This window comes from Lutjanus erythropterus, chromosome 1 (assembly GCF_056507025.1).
Source record: "Lutjanus erythropterus isolate fLutEry1 chromosome 1, fLutEry1.hap2, whole genome shotgun sequence".
NCBI lineage: Eukaryota > Metazoa > Chordata > Actinopteri > Lutjaniformes > Lutjanidae > Lutjanus > Lutjanus erythropterus.
In genome coordinates, this window is record NC_139317.1 from 22179680 (window position 1) to 22200296 (window position 20617).

General features: G+C 36.7%; 2 protein-coding genes across 7 annotated transcripts in view; both read right to left on the minus strand.

The window, feature by feature from the left end:
* Nucleotides 1–6652, minus strand: part of dennd5a (DENN/MADD domain containing 5A) — a 46389-nt gene extending 39737 nt beyond the window's left edge. For 3 of the 6 annotated variants that reach the window (XM_084716841.1, XM_084716882.1, XM_084716833.1), the window contains exon 1: nt 6419–6651. In XM_084716841.1, coding sequence (XP_084572967.1) covers nt 6419–6518 — 100 coding nt within the window. In that variant the 5' untranslated portion in view covers nt 6519–6651. Of the gene's footprint in view, nt 1–6418 lie in introns of all 6 variants that reach the window. The other 3 variants (XM_084716862.1, XM_084716851.1, XM_084716874.1) reach the window with 2 other exon arrangements.
* A 2094-nt stretch (nt 6653–8746) lies between these two features.
* tmem41b (transmembrane protein 41B) lies at nt 8747–18885 on the minus strand. Its single transcript, XM_084716893.1, has 7 exons — nt 18641–18885; nt 16695–16812; nt 15406–15534; nt 14494–14587; nt 13508–13612; nt 11582–11720; nt 8747–11492 (listed from the first exon to the last, which is right to left on the minus strand). The coding sequence occupies exons 1-7, from the start codon at nt 18735–18737 to the stop codon at nt 11323–11325; spliced, it is 852 nt and encodes a 283-aa protein (XP_084573019.1). The 5' UTR covers nt 18738–18885; the 3' UTR covers nt 8747–11322.
* Nucleotides 18886–20617: the final 1732 nt, after the last annotated feature.

The window sequence follows — 20617 nt, forward strand, 5'->3', positions numbered from 1 at the left end:
TGAACATGTAATATAACCTAACGTGGGGACTTGTGTTAGGTGAAAAATAATCAATATGAGTAAATATCATGATCAAGCCCATCACTGACTTTCCCCTTTCTGTATTCCCATTTCAGTTTTTCAAACTAACATGTAAACGTGGGACTATTCCCAATAATCTAACAATCCTAGAGGTTTATATTATGAACATCAGTATTAATTACTGGCCAACAGGTCTAAATATTACTTTACCCATGAACCTCAGTCGCCATGGATTCAAAATGCTTTATCGACAAAGTTGTGAAACTGACCCGGAATATAAAAACAAATTGGTTTAACATGCAAATTGTGTGGTCAATTTTCTCAACACCATAACATTAATAGTGCATGACAGAGAATTTCAAGATCTATGATTGGATGTTTCTTGACAAAATGCTCCTTGAGGGTCATAGTTAATGTTTTATCTTAAAGTTATCATGTCAACAGGGTTGAATCTGTCACTTTTTTTTTTATCAAAGAGCAAGCTATTTTCAAACACAGTTGTACATTTTTTGTCTAATGATGATTTAGTTCCATGTAGGGATGCAAATTTTGTGCATTTTCCTCTACCGACAGTTGAATTTGCTGAATTTGCCCCCCCCCCCCCCCATTTTAAATTTAGGACAAAAAAAATAAAAGCCTCAATTACTGCCATTTCTAGACTACTGATTAATTAAATCAACTGATATATTCTTGCTTAATGGGAGCTGAGCAACTCTATGATAAAATGATTATTAAAGAACTGAAACCTTAATCTATAATCTATAATAAAGCTAATCATTAGTTACAGCCCTGTGAGCCAGTATTTACTTCTAGCTTACTGATGGTGTTCTGGGTTTGTGTGAAGATCAAGATAAAGTCCATCTTCAAATGTGAAATGTGTAATGAATAACCAAACTGCACCCAAAAATTCCCCCGGCACATTTTCAAGTAGATTTTAAAAATACACTGACAGGAGACCTTTTACAGGCCCATAAACAAACAAGTGAATGAAAATATGACAGTCCACATTACGCATTTAAAGCCTGCTTTCATGTTGAGCCATTCATCCTCATTTGTTTGCTGAGTAGGATTTGGGGGAGAGAGGCTGCCTGGGAAATTCAAAAGGATATTTAGCATTTGAATAAGTGGAGCCTGTGTGTGAGTGTACTTATGTCCCTCAGCTCCTTGTGTTTCCAGTGTCGCCTGTGAGGCTGCAGGGTCATACATATGCTAATCAGGTCCTCACTGTGCTGCCAAACACTGCCCTTTAAGAAAGTTTGGGTCGTTTCTTTGTGTTTCACTGTATATGAATTGCCACTGCAACATACTAAAAATGAGGAACATACTATACATACTGTGGTTCTGTTAGATCACTGGAGAAAACCACCAGACAGTTTCATTCAAGTCATCCATCTATAGCCAACAGACTGTCAGCCACGTTTGAGGCAAGGTTACTTTAATGGATTTAGTATGTTAAAATCACTGGGCGTATAATTACTGAATAATGTTCAGTCATCTATTCAGCAATTACAGCAATTACTAAGTGAGTGAGGCGCCTAAGTTACCATCCCTACTATGTGTTGTTTCTGCTGTTTAAGATGAGACTGAACCTCATCACTGTATCATGACATTTTTCTGTTTATGACGCCCCAAACTGTCTTTCAATTACAGCTGAAGCAGGCATTCGTTGAGAATAAACTGTTGCAGTATTTACTAGGGCTGCAACTAATGATTTTTATCCATTAATCTGCTGATTCTTTTCTGGCTTCATTGAGGAATTATTTTGACCATGAAAAGTCTGAAAATGGTAAAAAAAAAAAAAAATTACTGCTGTAATAATCATGTTCAATATTAGTAATATATTATGTAGTATTTCTCAATTATTGGATTAATTGTTTGGTTTTAAAAAAATCCCTACAGCCCAAGGCCTCACCCTTAAATGTCTCGAGCATCCCAATCCAATGATTTTCAGTTTCCTATCAAATATGACAAGATTTTGAAGAAAACTCAAATAATTGAGTGGCTGGAATCCATTAACACCTGCCATTTCTTCAAGAAAAAAATGAATTAATCAAAGAAGTGATTATCAAAATAGTTGACGACTGATTTTCCATTGATCAACCAATTGATTAACAGATTATATTTCACTGAGGCCAAGGTAGCGTTTTTGTTTTACCTTACCATCAATCTAAAAAAGATATTTCCTTGCACTATCGAATATGACAAAAGCTTTCATAAGAAATCCTCAATATTGGAACCAAAGAACAACTTAAATTATTATCAAAATAGCTGCCAATTGCCAATTCTCTGTCAACTGACTGATTAAAGGACCAGTGTGTGGGATTTAGTGGCATCTAGCGTAAAATGCAAAAGGTCATCTTTAGAGCCCACGTTAAGTTTGTCCAGTCTGGGCTACTGTAGAAACATTTCGGTGTAACATGGTGGACTTTGTAGAAGAGGAGCCACACCCTCTGTAGATATAAACAGCTCACTTTAGGGTAACAAAAACAATATATACTATATTATGTCCCATTTCTTCTATATTCTTTCTGCTAATATATCTTACACGCTGGACCTCTAAGCATCTTGTGTCTCCAGATTGTCTAGAGAAACTGTTTCCCAGCATTACCTGCTAAAGCACCTGCACATGAGTGATACCTGAAACATCGCTGTATTATAAAACATGTACAGTATTTTGATCTTGATGTGAAAAAAGGAAATAAATCAAGAGATACATCAAGATTCAAATCTGACACAGTGAGACACTTTCTATGGGATGTTTATTTTTGAACAAAGATGCAAAAGAACTTACACCTATAGCAGACATTTAGCTGACATAATTGTATGTAACCTGTAACAATGGAATTTCCGCACCATTTCCTCTCTTCAACTCAGAACTGAAAGTCAGTAAGGGCGAGCCCCTAACCTCTTTCTACAGTAAACAGCAGCAATATGCAGTAAGTAGAGCAGCTTCTGAGTTGTTTGACCACAGAGCCCCAGTTTGTACCTTTGTGCAAGCTTACAGTTGGTTACATATTGGTCCTGTCAGAGATGCTTGAAAGAACCATTATCACAGACAATCTCCTATTAATGATAACAGAAAAGAGTATTTTATTTCATTTGAAAATTGAATAGGTAAGATGGGAAGCCAATCCATGGGGCATTACACTATATTAAAAAAAAATATTTAGGTATTTACATGTGTCAAAAATTAACATGATGTTCATGCATTTGATGAGTAAAATAACAAGCAAAACAGTTGTCTAAACAGTTAACAGAAAATAATTAATAAGCAATTAATTTTGCTGTCACTCATTGGTACCAAACCACATTTTGTGGAATGATAACTGGGTACACCAGGAATTTCTCTGCCTATACTGATGAACTTATTTTCACATGTATTCACTCTCTTGTATGTTTTTCAAAAGCTTTACATTCAGGACTGGAAAACACAAGTTAATTATGGATGACAAGGTCAAACAGAGAAAAAGGATGCATGATTAAGCTGTATTTGTATGGACATGGCCTTGGTCTGGTCAACTAGATCAATGTTACGCCCAATTCAAAACATAGACCTTTTTCATGGCAGCCATATTTATGTAAAATAGCAGTGAAACTAATTAAGGTCCCATTCCATTTAGTGTAGCAGAGCCTTTCCAGTGAGCCACCATGTGCAATAGCAGAACCCTGACTCTGTTTGACCTGAATGGAACAGGACCTTAACTAGTATCATTTGTAACACTTGTGTTTATCCTATTTCGTTTTGAAATGGCTGCTGTGAAAATCCTCTATTGCGCATGCTCTTTACCTTCTATTAATTTCATCCATTTCCGAGTAAATTTGAACTCAAGAGTAATCAGGAACTTAAATTAAAGAAGTAAAAATAGGAAGTACAGGGGTTGAGTCTTTGAAAATGTAAAGATTTCTTGGTTACGTTATTGCTTTAAGGAGAGAAGAACTTTCTTTCGATTACAAACTCTGCAGGCTTCTCACTGCCCGATGAGTCAAAATAAATCACACACACATGGAAAAGAAAACAGAGGAAAAAAAAACAAACTGAAGTTCACTGAAGATGATCTCTATTAATCACTGTTTTTAAATGACTAAACATCAGTAAAAAAAAAGAAAAAAGTTTGAATAATGTTGAACCAATGTTGTCTGAAGCTAGAAGAGTCCAGGAGCAGTGACCAGGTCAACGAGAGCTTATAGGCCTTAAGACATTTACTCACAACAGGCTTAGGGCTACTGCATGTTCGTACATTTGTACACAGATAGATCATCTGACTGAAGCACACTGACTGCCAACATGAGCAAAAATATGATACTTGAGTTGAAATGATATTATGCCCTTGTTGACCTTTTTAACATTTAGAATTTCCCCAAGGACATGAGTTAGCAGGCATGCTGCTGTGGGAAACCCTGACATTACTTTGTAGGGGAAATGTCAGAGCTGCTAGATATTAACCTACATACACTTTAAATGACACAAAATTCCAATGTCAAAAGTGTAAGTAGTACTATGTGGCAAGCACAACTTGCACCTCTACTGATGTCCCGAGTCTGTCATTACTCTCAGAGGTGACAAAGACTCACGGGTATTAATTATTTCCTTTCCTACAGTAGATGGAGGCACCTTCAGGGTAAAACTACATTGGCCACACAACCTGAGAAACTCCAATACACCTTTGTGTCAGAGAAAATCAAAAAAATTTCATCAACAAAACTCTCATAATAATACTTTTACAACTATTACAGTTTACACAGTATTTCAGCAGATAAATAATCGTTTGAGAGAAGTAGTTAACAATATTTGGACCAAGACAAAATGGATGTCTCTGTATTTGTGTGACCTGTTCTGCTGAAATGAAATGTGCAGTTCTGGTAACAAACAAACCCTGTCACGTGCCTTTTGTCTGTTGTCATAGCTACCCAACCAGATTCACAGAGTGACTGCTTCATTTTAAAATGTCTTTGTCCATGTTTGGAATTAACTTGTCACTTGTCAAATGCAGATGCCACTGTAGATTGCATCTTAGTGTAAGCATTTTTTTTTTTTTTTTATCATTTCTGGTTAATCAATGTGTTGTTTCCAAGTGGAGCTGCATGATTAGTTGATTAGTTGTCAACAGTTAAATTAAAAGCCCAAATACTTTAAATATATTAATCGTTTTGAGTTGTTTTTATTTTTTTTAAGAAGAACGTGGACCTCTCACTGTAAATATTTTCTGGTTTCTTTACTCCTACACGACAACAAACTCAATATCGCTGGGTTTTGGACAAAACAAGACATTTGAGGACATTACCATTGAGTTTAGGGAAACAAAGATCAATATGTTTCACCATTTTATGGACGAAACAGCTAATCAAGAAAATGATCCACAGATTCATCAATAATTAAAATAATCCTTACTCGCTGCCCTACTTCCAACAATACTGTCATACTGCCCATCGCTGACTGAATGAGGCTAAAATGTATTCTCCTTTATGATCAAATGTACATTCAAATATGAGAGAGAAAACAGCACTGTTGTCATGCTTAAATTTCACACAGCTCATGCTCAGGGCCAGACAACTCAGGGACAACTCAGGCCACCATGCTGATGTATATGCAAATCCTCTCTTTCAGTGAAAACTCATGCTCATGCAGGTAAAATCAAAACAGAAAAGGAGGTCACAGCCCCAGAATTAAACAGGATCCAGGTGTGTAAGAGTCTAGTGTACTCTTATTGGATATTTAACATATTAATATAATTGTTTGTGATGTGAAGGGTGTGCCCTCTAAGGCTGCATGCACATTGTAGATCTCTGATGGATGCTGAGGATGTCAGGGGTCGATGAAAGGACATGATCATTTTGGCCTCAGGGCACCTGACAGGTTAATACGCCCATCTGTGTGGCTACCTGGATGCCAGATCGCCTCTAAATAGCCCGGTGACAGCTACAGGAGCCACTATGACAACACCACAGTTATAATAACATTATACCAACACCAATGACTAATGTAACTGTAAGAAAAGTCTTGCTCACATGAAATATTCAATATTGCGCAGTGCCAACATCAAATCATTTTTTGATGGGGTGTAAAAATCGGGAAGGATTTATTTATCGACAACCTTTGAATTAAAATTCATGTCAGTGCGTTAAAGAGACATAACAAGGCAGTAATCCCCTCGCTTCTCATCGAGCATTACACACAAACAGGCTGGGGGAAGATGGGCTAGGCCTGACGTTATGTTCCCTGTGTATTCATCTAAATAACCTACATTAAATGTTACACGAGTAAATACATGACAGAAACGTTAGGATACATTATAAGCTATATAATGACGCTGATCTGATGTTATAACACTCCCTTTCCTTCCTGCCTTATTTGCCATAGCATCAGCCCGACATTTACCCCGATGGCTAGCGTGCTTACCGGACAGTTCGTCGGGTTCCAGCCCGCTTTCGGTGTCGAGTCCGCAGATCACAAAATAATCTGCGAACCGGCAGGAACCGGAGCTGAAGCCGGTGGTCATTTTGAGACTGGTCCGGTGGTACCCTTATCCCCTCAACAGGGAGCATATTAAAGGAGCTCGAAGAAGTGTTTTCTCTCTGCCATCACGGATGCTACGTTACTGCGAAGCTCGAAAAATCAGTACCGATACTAAGCTAACCTGTCCTGGTAGCAGCAACGGCTATGATACATCCGGTCCTGACCCTTCACAATAAAATGTCGACTCAAACGGCCAATTTTTTTTAGCTTCTAAAAATCATAAATTGAAAAACAGAATACACAAATGAATACATGTAACTGTTGAATTGAACTGATAATCAGTAGCGTAACCAGAACTATTCATTTAGGTAAAACTGAATAAATAAATAAATTGGAAAATGCAATGGGAAAGTAAATAAATAGGGTAATTAATAAATACAGAATCAAATTGAACAAGTTATCATTTTTTTTTTAGAAATGAATTCATGCATACATTTATTTTAGTATTTTTGGTACATTTAATGACACAATCAGTTTATTTGGATTTGATATTTTTTCTATTCTGGCAGTTTATGTCTTCTACAGATATAATGTGTGCAAAAACTAAGTTGTTTTTTTTTCTTTTTTGACTTTAAGATCTCATTCATTTTAATTTGGCTACTATGAGTTTTTATCCATTGTATTGATAGCAGACTACAGGGTTTCTTATTTTAAGTTGGCATCATCTACTCTGCAAAGCTCGAAGTTTTTACTTGTTAAAACGTTATTCAGAGTATTTTCCTGTCATCAGTTGTATACATTATTGATAGCAACCCACTGGTTTTGTCAATAAAAATGTGTATAAATATGTGAATATATTAAAAGAACATATAAAGTCCTACTGACTAAGGGGGGGAAATAAATAAATCTGTAAATCGAGTAGCAACAAAAACATCTTTGAAAGTCAGAAATACTGTACAGTACATTAAGAAATTAAAAATGGACACAGTAAAAAACTTTGGTCAAAATAATCCTCCTGGGTTATAGTTAATACAGACACTATCCTCTGTTCTCCAGAGGCTTCAGAGAAAAAAAACTACAGACCTGCAAATTATTCCATGTTTGTACAATTGATGATATTTTGAGTGAGACTTGTGTACTGTATGATTCTTCTTCTTTCTTCCTGGTCTGTTTTTGTGTCCATGTACAACAATTAATTGTGTTGAGTACATCATGCAATTTCTGCTGTTGAGACCAATTGTCTTATTTTTTTTTAAGGAAAGTCGCATTACTTCCGGGTTTAGACTCACTTGACACATCCATAGAAATCAGAGCGTTGCAGTCGAAATGCATTGTGGTCCATCAGCAGCATCACAGCTGTAATCATCTGCTTTAAATACATACATGAAGTATCTCCAGGTTGATACGTACAGGAATTATTCTTAAACTGTTCAGCAATCAAAGTGCATCTTTCGTTGTTGCGGATTGGAAACAGTATTTTATTCTACTGTATTTAGCAGTTATTTATTTCTAAAGAAGTATCATAATTTGACCCTCTGATTTTTAGGATGTAAAGGTCTTTATTTGGCTTTTAAATGCATGAGAGTAGAACAATCTATATTTAATCAATATTCTTGGGGAAAAGTGTAGATTTTGTTAATTGGTCTTTGTTGTGTTTGTACACCCATACTGGATTCCACTGTTATGACACATTGATCCACATTTCATCACCAGATTTGCAACAGCTGGAATGATCAAAGTCTTTAAAATCCACATCAGTTCTGTGAGTGTCATGGGAAAAAATCTTTTTACAACCACAAAATGAGGTTTTAGATTGCATTCATTAGTCAGCTCATTTGATAAGCATGCATCTAATTTAAATCATACCATTGCATGTCAGAGAAGGAAAAAAAGTTCACAAATACACACTGATCTCAGAACATAATAGTGTGGTCATTTCTTTCAAGGAAGATGGTTACTTTTACTAATGACTTAAATCAGCACACACTACAGTACATTAGAGTAAATGAGTGAATTATACTTTATCTGAACAAACCACTGCAGAGCAGGTGTGTTACAACATCACCACCTGGTGGCACTAAAACTTCACTCTTAACCACACTGTGACCTTAATACATACTTGCTGGGATAACCCAAGTTTGGAAGAATCCCAAGAATCTTATATTCATCATTCATAATCCAATTTTGTCTCCACAAGAGGTATTTATACTGTGCTGTTGTGGTGTAATTAAACAGGTATTCTTCACAGACAATTCTCAAAACTCAATCATATTCTGTAAAGATAATTTTAATGATTCAATAAATATTAAAAAGAAAAATCTGATTAGATAGGACAGAGATTTGCAATCTGTAAAACACTTCATACTGCAATACATCACTGCTCAGTACAAAATAATACTGCTTTTTGAAATGTTAACAGAGGGTTACACAAGAGTTTTCTCAATATATCTTCAATAAGGTAATAGGACATGAAACAGAAATAATATATCCAATTTCAGAACATGTCCATCGTGAAGTTTAGGATAAGTTTAGGTTTAAACATTTTAGCAAATAGAGAAAAAAATCAATTAAAATCAATCATTCGGGCAGATGAAGCATTATGGAGAATGTTCAAGAAGTTAATCTACTGTAGCCTCTATCTAAACATTAAGACAAAAATACATTTATAGGACCAGTTTATAGCATTTACCACTTCAAATAACGACCTTAGTGAAGATGCATTTTCCAAAACAAGTGTACAAATTCATCTCTCTCATAAACCAGTAAGAACCATGAAAACAACCCAACAGTATTTGACTGAAGTAGAGTTATTTCTTCTACAAAAAGTATGAGAGCATAAAATGCTCTGACATTTGCATCCTCAAACAGAAGAAGCGTTCAGACTTCATCTAAACTGATGCTTATGTCTTCATTTCAAATCTGGGTTTGAAACGTTAATAATCTTACAGCAGTAGACAGCAAATCTGTTGAACAATAAGACATTAAAGTGAAAACAGAAAATCTCAAAATGCACCAAAACAACTGCTTCTTTGAATGTGCAATTTTAAGAGGTTAGAGAGAAGTCTGTCGATTAAGAAACCTGCATGTACATTCACTGCATCAACATCTCTGGCAACTGTCCAGAAAGTTTTTAAGCAGCAGCATTAAGTTACCAGTACACAGGCCAAAAAAAGAAGGAAAGAAAAAAACACTAACAACATCAAAATGGTGTTTGTGGGGGAGGGGGTGAAAGAACTAAGCTAATAAGCTTTTATAAGCACAGGACAGGAGCCATTTAAAACAATTTAAACACAAAATAACAACATAAATCAGGCATCATAATACATTTCTCCTCATGAAGAAAAAACAGTAAAAACAAAGGTAAGGCTTGGATACCTCAGTCCATTGGCAGTCTCATTGAGGGCACTGATATATCGTCCATGGTATCTCCAGTTCTATGCTGGAGCAGCAAATTATATAATGTTGTAGAGATGGACACACATGATCTGTGTACACACCAAGACATGCATTATCATAACCATACACAAAACTTGAGAACCCATCCCCCTGGGATTTTTCAGATCTACACAGCCATGATGATTCTGTTTGGCTTTTCTGGGCTGCATGCATCTTACCACATGTAAATCACTGGTGTTTGTGAGGAAACATTACATCAGCTTATTCTTTTTTGTTTGTTTTTTACAAGTTGCAGTGCAAAGAGCTGCTTTAGGCTACTAATATGAACAGAAATGGGTGAAAATAAAAAGGGGCTATTGTGTGGCAGTGGATCCAGGCACCTTTCGAGGAAAAACATGGGAATTCATCCACATGTCGACAAAAATTAGCTCTTACTAAGATCAGTCATTACGGTTTTCTTCTGCACAGTTTCATTCTTTCCTCATAGGCAAGCACCAGGTATCAAAATTTATATTTTTAAAAACTAAAATCCACTTTCAACAGTTGTGTGACAGTTATTGCTGTGGTGGTACACTTCATTGGGGTTGAAATTAGAAAGAAGATAAGTTAAAATAAACATTTAAAAGAGAGTGGAATTTAAAGGTGCTACAAATGGGATGTAGAAATTGATATGCTACTGCCAAAGAAAATATAACAGTAAAAGTTCCAGTCATTAAAAAACAGATGTTTGCAATACAGTTTCATACAGAAAACAACTTCTAGCAAGAAAAAAAACCTACTTTCTCCATCAAAGGAGTTTGTCATAACTTTAACATCCTACAAGTAGCACCTTCAGTTGACCCTTCCTAAGTCCTGTCCCTTTTGGAACCTTGGTCAACTTTCTACTTTCTTGTTTCCTGTCTAGGCTTATCTGTGTTGAAAAGAAACCCAAGATTTGAAGATGGTTCAAACATGTTTCAACATAGACAAGCCTAACACGTAGCATATCTTAGTATAGGTGAAAGGAAAAATTTGACAGAGGGTCTGCAGGGTACCAAGCTTGCTCAACTGTTACTGAAGCACAGCGAAAAAAGGGATGGGACTTGGGAAGGGCCAGTTGTCTGGCAAGAATCATACAATAATGAGCAGTGCTTTAAATAAAAAGAAAAAAAAATTCTTATTTACAAGATGTGCCACAATAAATGACATAATTCACAAAACCAAAAAACGTTGTGCAGGTAGCGGCCACTTTATACTTTACTGAACATCAGGAACAACCCACCACTGCATGCGTTTTGTGGTCAATGAGTTGCTTGTCGTGCCAGCGGTCAAAGATTTTCCCACCAGCAGCACATCAGCAGCTGTGTATGAGACTGAGGCGGAGCAACTTGAGTGACAGCTGCACGTTCCTGAGCAGAGGGGCGGGGATGTCGGGATCAGCCAGCAGATGAGGTGCTGAAGTGTTGAGGGCTCTACTCTAGTTTTTTCTGTAGCTTTTTCTGGAAGCAGACAGGCAGGATCGAGAGCACGGCGAGCACACCAAGCACAGCCAGAGAGTTCCAGGACACAGCCTCACCGGCTGTGGTCAGTTTGTACAGTGTTGTGCCGGCGTTGATCGCTACAAAGGATGGAGGTGCCACTCCTGTGAAGCAGCCAGGTGGAATACAGGTGAGTCAGTGAACAACAAATGATACCAAAATAAAATTCAACAGAAGGGATAGACGGTCTTACCCAGAAAGGTACCAATGAAGAAAACCCCTAAAGGCACGTTGATGACAGGTGAGGTGATATTAATGAACCAGTTGGGAAGAAAGGGGGTTATCCTCAGGAAGATGATATAATTGATTAAATGATCTCTATGTTTGTCAACCTGCAAGCAAAAAATCATAAGAAGAATGAGTCATATGCCACGAATTACCAGTTACACTGGTACAAAATACTGTACTCCAATACAACAGTTCTGCAATAAATCTGATCTGTGATGTGTAAAAATCAATTTTTATTTAATGCTGTGTCAGATAAGTGCTGATTCAACTCTAGGATTGATCTTTAAAAATACAGAAATTCATCTAAATTAGGCCTGCAAATAATGATTACTTTCTATATTGATTTATCAGCTAATTATTTTCATGATTGATCGATTAATTGTTTAGCCCATATAAAATACCAAAGAGCTGTGAAAAATGCTCCTAACAATTTGCCAGAGTCCGAAGTGCCATCTTAAAATTGTTTCTTATGTCCAACCAACAGTCTGAAACCAAAGACTCTTCATTTATGATCATAAATGACAAAAAAGCAGCAAATCCTCACATTTAAGAAGCTAGAAGCAGCACATTTTAAAAAAATTACTGGAAAGAATAATTGGCTATCAAAATAGTTGACAACTAATTTTGATTCGATTGACTAATTGAATAACTAACTAATCGTTGCAGCTCTAGTCTCAATGTAACACTACAATACAACATCACCATTAACTTTGGCATCACATAATAAAACCACATCAGTCCTGTTGTCATAATAGCAATAGCAATTTTCAACTTGGCATGTTGGGGCTTTAGTAGAATTGGATTACACCAGACGAGCAGTATGGAGGCAATTTATGTTCTTATTCTGTTGGATTTTTTTTACATTTGAAAACTGGTCACCATTCACTTCCGTTGTTTGGGAGATTCTGCAACACTGTATTCCTGTGATACTCCAGCATATTTTTTTAAACTAAAAAAAATAAAACCGACCGTCAATCGGCATGAGGGTGGGTAGATGATGACTGAATTTTCATATTTGGGTGAACTATCCCTTTAAAGAAGAAAAGCAGGAGTGCTTTAAGTTAGAAGGAAAAACAAATTTTTACGAACCAAAAAAATGCACACATCATATTTAGTATCTAATAAAAGACATTTTTAAGTTGCCATTTTTCTCTGTTTTTAATATCTCGATAAATATTGCATCATGGTCTTTTTATTGTGGTATTATCGCACCTTAAAGCTAGGATAGACAACCTTGTTCTGGTATCATTGAGAAATAACTTCATAATAACCTTTCAGCATATTGTAAATCAAGTGGTCTGAGACAGAACCAGACTTGCGCACCTCCTCTTGGCTCTGTTTTCAGCATTTAGAGAATCTGGCCCATGACAGTAGACTTAAACTAATCACAGATCTTCTCAGACTGAGAGCTCCTATTAGCTGTTCTACTAGTGCAGCTGCATGTGCGTGCACGTTCCTTCAGTGAAACCCTGAATTAATGGCTGAAACTCAAGCAAGAAAAGTTGCTATAAAACGAGAATCTTAAAGAGTCTAATGAGCAACATGATCAGCCCACGAGTTTGTCAGCTCACTCAGAGCTGACTTCAGTTAATTCACGTCTATCACGGGGTTTTGCCAAGGACCAAGAGGACCGGGTGGAGCTGGGACACAGAGCTGACAGATAGCTGCTCACAGCCAGGGAGCTGCCTTGATTGCCTTGGTAAACTGTTGCATACACGCATGAAGTGCGTGCTCCTCATCTGTTGGGAGGGGCTCAGGATAGAAAAAACAAAACCTAACTCAGATGAGACTCAACAATCAACCATTTTTAAGCTTTCTACCTACTGTAGCTTTAAGTTTTTGGTATTGTTACATCCCTAATTCGCTGTACATTTTGTGTGAAGGCTTTTACCTGCTGGGACCATTTCTGTGCTCTCTCTGAGAGATATTTGTAGACCACAGGTCTCCCCACCAGATATGACAGCATATAGCAAAAAGAAGCACCCAGGCCAGAACACTGTGGACAAGAGAGAAAACACATGACTGACTGAGGCATATGACGAGGAAGAGACAACCACAATCAATGACGTACACAAACTCTGAGGTGACTTGTTATTATCATTCTCAGGAAATTAAACTGAAAAAAAAAAAACAGCCCGCTAACAGATTTAGGCTCTCTGAATACACCAAAAAAACATTATCTCTGTCTTCCACCACCTTCATGAAGGTCGCTTTTAAGCCAGCAGCAGTAGTTTCAAAGAACAGACTGAGGGCGTTTGAGTGTTTACACACATTAACCACTGCCCTTCCTGGTTGTGGCAGTAAAAACATTTTTGTGACTGTGCCTCAGAATCAAAGAATAACAACTTCCTCTGCACATATCATGCTTTTTAAACCAACATTAGATCATTGCAGAAGATAAGAAAAAAAGAGTGTGGCCACAACTGACTATGATGCAATGCTGCCATGTGACATGTTGTAGACATAGCATCTATTGCATGTCTGTTAGCTCTGAAAGAGAGATCCCTTCCGTGTTGCTCTTCCTGAGGTTTCTTCCATTTTTCCATGTTAAAAGGGTTTTCTCTTATTCAAATAAAAGGTTTAAGGATGCAGAGTGCTGCATGCTACAAAAACTGTAAAGCCCCTTGAGGAAAATTAGTGATGTTAGGATATGTAAATAAGTGCCAAATTTAAATTTTCAATGATAAGTCCTCTGAAATTTGAAAGAAAACTGCATATTTATGAGACATGATCCATTCTTGCAAAACAGGGGATGTTTATCTAAATCTTTAAATACCTAATCACGTGTGGTGGAGAAACTATATCTGTGCAGCTGTTCATTATACCATACAACATTTGATTTCAGTCACACATTTCATACTGCCCATCCTTACTCACCAAGCAGACTAAGAACAGAGCCAAGGGGAAAGGGTACAGATACCCAGACAGGATGCTGAGGAAGATAGATCCAGGGATAGCAAATGTCTGGAGGCTGACAAAAGTGTCAAGGTAAACAGCTTCGCAAAAACATACAGTAAACACACAGGCAGATCTATGTTAAATCAATATTAGTAATAAATTTAAAATCAAACCCCTCTAATCACTCTAACCAGCTGAATTTCTGTAGAATCCTTGATTTGATACAATCCACATTAGTGAGCAAGAAATTAACAGAAGGGATATAAAAAGTATTTCTTTTAAATGTCTGATACCAGATTTGTCTTCTTATTGTCAGTCCTAAAATAAAGGTCAACTGAACTAATATTCACTCACTTTGTCTAGAATTTGAGCACCTCATGATTTGCCTGTCTGCACATCCCAGCCAAAGCTCACATACACATTTGCAGGAGATTTGACATGACGTGGAGCCAAAATGCCAATGAGCTGTTTTGAGCAGATTCAGAGCCTATACTCTTCATAACACCTGTGTGAAGAATGACTGAGGTTATTTCTATCTGATGGTGAGCTGTTTCAGATGGAGGGCATGCTGCATGACAGGTTTTGCAAGCCTAAGTATGGTGATACTTTATAAAGAATGCCTGGCAGAGGACTGGTTGTAGCCAGAGTTTGTAGTGGTGACACCTAAAGATCAAGAACCTAAAGCTGCTGCCTGGAAATCTATTGAGCTGCTCTAGAACAAGCTGATAAATACTGACCTCAGTTAACAACAAGTTAATTGAACTGCTGCTACAAACTGCCACTGCAACACAGACTGTCTATGAAGGCCTGAATTTCTAAAAACATTTTCAATAGAATGCAAAGTTGAGGTATATTTGTCCCAAAAGGTGCATATGTTTTCTCCAAGGATACAAAACATATGTTGCGAAGTAGGCCACCAACACTTGGGTGTAGTATGTGTCTTTGTATTTGGACAGCACAGTTCCCAGAGCTTTGGCATCATCCATGTCTTTAGGGATCTTGATTTTCTCCATTTCATCACTGAAAAAAAAGAAATAAATAAAATTCAGTCATTTACATATTATTACTAAGCAGATGCCTGCCTGCCTGTCTGACACAGTACGGTATATGACACTGGTGAGAAAAAAAACAACTAAACTTTCAGTATAATGACAAACTCAGGCACCTCAAGCAACTTAATGATTTGGTAAAGTCTCGTGTCCACTATTGTTATGTCTCATATTGCTTGGTGCCTTTACTGGCCTCAGCCAGTCTGCACCAGCTTGACTCAAACTAAGCCAGACCTCCACTAACAACAACATTATGTAAATCCAACACATCACTAGATATAGGCTCTTTGGTGATCTGTTCAGGTTAGGATTTACTTCAATGATTTACTTTTTTTAACAGACAAGACAACATACTTCATCAGGCTGGCTGGCATACAACCAGAAATCTCAGGTCCTCAGAATGGCCTAAGATAAATGATTAATCTTTTGCTGCAGCCTTTCTTTAAAAATCTCGAAAGAAGCTAAATCAGTACAGAATTTTACAAAAGCATGTTTAATTTATCTGTTTTCATAATTTTGTCTTATTCTGTGCTTTGTATGCATGTGCGTTTTAGCCTATACATCCACTGGTCTTTTTCTTCTCCTGTTAACATCCCTTCATAAAGGACTTTGTAATTATTGTTTTGCACAGTAAATAAGTATTATTTAGTGTATGTAGTATGTAAGTATTAAAACAGCCATTAACTTTAGCTTTGTTGAAAACATCAACAAAATACTGAGTTTTACAAAACTGTAACCAAATCCCAGTCTGTTTTGTACTGCATTAAAAGATTTCATTTGTGTATTTTTGAAATACTGTTTACCCTTGTAGGTTTCTTATTACCACATATCACATACCACTTTAGTGTTTTTTGTCTTGCTTCTACTGATTATGACAAAGTAATGTATCCTCCACTCGGAAGGCAGCAGCGCAGAATTAATTTTGGTAATCATGTTAGTAAAACTCAGGTCATAGTTTCATTACCTCAGTTCATGCTAAAACAAGTAAACCATTAAAAAAACATATATGTATACATATGTATAAATGCTTTAAAAAAGAACAGTTTTATTTGTGAATACAAAGTATTTCCAAGCATGTACATTGTATCCACCCACATTTTAACCACATATAATAATCGATAAACAACGTACTCAGGAAGCTCTGGGAAGTTCCTATAGACCAGGTACATGACTGAGGCAGCGCAGGTGAAGATAGACACCAGAATCAGAAGAGACATGCGTGCTGAGCCTCCTGCTGTATGCTGGGCCTCTGTGAGGAAAGAAAATAAGTTATTAACCAAACAAATGAAGACGTTACTACAAAAACAGGCATTATACTAACTACCAGGGAGCTTCATGTAATTTGCTTATGAGTTTTGCATCACTTGCTCATGCCCCACCGGGGAACTGAGCCTCCCCCTTGAGACAGACTCTTGCTGTTTCCAAGATGGTCTGTTAAATCAAGCTTTCTATAAACACTTAATAAAAAAGATAAAAGTAATATTGGTTAATTTCAGGTGTTGGCTATTAAGAATTAAAGGTTTACATATTTTTCAACCAACTAAAGCACTCTAAAGATATAACCAGGAGATGAACACAGGAGCCTGAGGCAACTTATGACCAACAAACTACTACTAACACTAATTGTCACTGATTGACAAATCAACACAGAGATTAAGGTTGCACATTCAGATACAGCTCTCTGCAAACATCACATAAATATATAAATACTTGTTCCTGAATACCAGGAGTCCCATTCAGAGTTGGATCCAAAGCAGTCAAATCAGAGCAAAAGTTACTTAAGTGTGCTAAAATAAACAAAGAACAGTGCTACCTCAGACAACCAATCTGCAATGAGGCCTATCTTCAGTAAGATTATGTCTGTAGTTTACTCTCAATGACATAAATGGGATAGACAAAATATTACAAGTCTCTCTCAGTCTAAAAACAAATACAGACAACAATAAGTCCACACCTGATGAAATTAACACAACTAATATGATTTCTAATCAGGACTCAATAAAGTTAAAAACCATTTATTATGTCATTAAATGTATATTGATATATCACTTTAGGCTTATTACAAGCAACAAATATTTATAAAGTGATAATGATCCATTTAGAAGCAAGGGGACAATTATTATTATAGCTCAGAAATGTTATTGGCACAAACATACATAATTTGCTTAGTGTCAGGGTCCTGCATCATCCTGCCAGAGTTGATTTCCCAGTAATGACCTGCTCACTGCACATTATTCCTTAGATAGTTGAATATCTGATAACATGCGGAGCACACTCATAAAAATTATCTCAGTTTTATGTCAGATCTTAGATTAATTGTGATCATCCCTATCCCCTATAACCTACTGAAGCACCCATGTTAGTCCCTGGGCCCCAATTTAAAAAACACTTACACAGTAGTTACATATTGAATGGATAGTTCAACTATCCTTTTAATGGATCAGTAATAACAGTCCATTGGCGTATAATAATATAACAATGCAATTGGCTTTTCTGCATTAAGTACATGAATTTTTGACACTTTCAGTACTTCTGAAAATACGTAAAGGTACTTTTACTTATGTAATCTTTTCAATGAAGGTCTTGCAGTATTTTTACAGTGTTAACTGTCACCTGAGTAACGTTATCCATGCCGGATCTGAATTCTTCCCCCAACACTAGCCGCTGGACAGCCTTGGTTGATTAACATCTAGCTAGACCTAAAAACATTCAGATTTGGCATTGTGCTCTCGTTGTAATACTTCATGTAATTAGATAATATTCGCTGCATTACAAAAGCCCACTAACATATGTTTGGGTGTATTTTAGCCGGCACATCACGACAGCGTTATGTTTTTCATTAGCTGTGGCGTTACTAAGCTAGTCATCGGCTAATTTTAGCTAGCTGCCTGTGTTAAAACAACCAGCCACCGGCGGCTAACGTTAGCTAGCTCCTGCACTGCCATCCGCACTGAGCTCAAAGGAGAAATGACGCTGCCATGTCATTATATTACTTCATCTGTCAGTACCGTCTGTGTTTGATTTCCTCTGCTTTACATTCAGGCAGCCAGTTAGCCACCACCGACAGAACAACCCACCTTTCAGTACTTGAGAGTCAGCAGCATTAGCTTTCACCTCCTCCTGAGCAGAGGACAAACCGTCGGTCTCTCGTCTTTCTCTCCGCTTTTTGGCCATTTTTCTGAGATAAGTATTGAGGCCGGCCGAAGTACCGATGATGTGTGTACCAGCAGCAGCCGGCGGGTGGAGAGTGACACCGGTGTGTGCGGTGACAGCTTGCTGACACGTTACACAGATTGACCTTTTACCTTCACATCCAACAGGAAACAGTGTACCATCCGCAACAGCGCGCCCAGCGGTAACCCAGTGTCTCACTGTCAGCTGGATAACAATGTGGGATGTTTTCAATTGCTTTGAGTCTGCATCTCCCTTCATTACATTTCATATGAAGTGATTTAAACCTCATCCTATCAACATATTTAACATACAGGGACCACCACTGGTCCCACTGGACAATCATCAAAGAAAAATGTTAACTTGTACAGCCTGACCGATATATCTACTGGCAGATATTGTCAGCCCAATATCGGTCTATGAATATTGGATTTTTTATTTATTTATTTATTTATTGTTTGTTCGTTTTTTGCCACAGAACATAATGCAGAGTGTTGTTGTTTTTGTTGTTTTTGTTTTGTTTAGCCTTGTAGGCAGTTGTTTGTTAGCTGCAGTGGTGGACAGTAACGAAGTACATTTACTTGAGTACTGTAGTTAAGTACATTTTTTGAGTATCTGTACTTTACTTGAGTATTTTTTTTTTTTTTTTTGGAAACTGACTTTCACTCCACTACATTTCAAAGACAAATACTGTACTTTTGACTCACTACATTTCTAGGAAGGTTGTTGTTACTTTTTGACTGAGCACATCATTGACGTCAGCTGTTGCTGTTTTTTTTTTCTAGGAGCATTACTGGTTAGCTGTAGCGGTACTAAGCTAGTTTCTGATGTCATCGTTGGCTTATTTTTGCTACTTCTCATGTATTTGATAATTTTTCTTAATTCAAATTGAATACATGTACAGCCTATATATTGTGTTCTATTTGTGCTTTTTATTTGATTTATTTATAATTATTTATGATGTAAAAAAAAATTGTGTTCATGTATACATTCTATATTCTGTTTAATATATTGTGCATATAGAATATCAGCCAAATATATCAATATTGGAATTTTTTACTCCCTCATTTCAGTATCCGTATCAGTTGGGCTCTACCTATTTCTTCTCAAATTATAATGTAATATGAAGGGGGAAGCCAGACTATTATTAATAATACTATTTTAAGAAAGTTACAGTTAATTTGCATATTTTGTCAAATAGAAATACACAGAATACTGTGTCTGTTCCATCTGGATCTGTCTCCTTCAAAATGACTCTCCCCCTGCAAGTACAAATTAAAACAGATTCAGAAAATAATTATATTATATGAAATAGGAACAAATTGATTGATAAAGCCATTAAAAATTGGAATGATAGAATAAAGTACCTGTGAGATGTGACAAAAAGTATACCTCTGAAGTCTTAGGGTATCCCAGTTGTTAGGAGCTAACTCTTAACTCCTAACTCTTCAAGCTTTTCTGGGATTTCAGGTGTTAACATATTAGATGAAGACAGCCCCTTTTCTGTTACCTAAGGACCTTTTACTTTTCTCCATTTAGGCTTATCTGACAACTTCAGCGACTAGACTATTTACTTTGCATATTAAGGTTTAAACATAAAATGATGATAATGTAAAATATGATTCATACAGATTAAGCTGTCTAACTGTAAAAAGTAGTTAGGAATAGCTCCACTTCCATCAGCTGCAACTTTAAAATGCTCCTTACATGTTAATTAATCTGTAATAATCCTGCAGTGATGCAATATGTAGTAATATAACTCTGACAGAAACATTCTGCTGAATAATAATGATAATACCTCTGTGTATTTAGTTCACTGTTTTGAATCCAGGGTTTGTACTTGAATTGGAGTATTTGTATTGCTGCTTTTACTTTAGTAAAAG

Coding starts and splice junctions, on each gene's coding strand:
- tmem41b (XM_084716893.1), bottom strand. CDS start 18,737: ATGGCCAAAAAGCGGAGAGAAAGACGAGAGACCGACGGTTTGTCCTCT. Junction 11,721..13,507: donor CACAGAAATGGTCCCAGCAG/GTAAAAGCCTTC, acceptor TTTTGCTTGCAG/GTTGACAAACATAGAGATCA. Junction 11,493..11,581: donor CTTCATTGGTACCTTTCTGG/GTAAGACCGTCT, acceptor GCTGCTTCACAG/GAGTGGCACCTCCATCCTTT.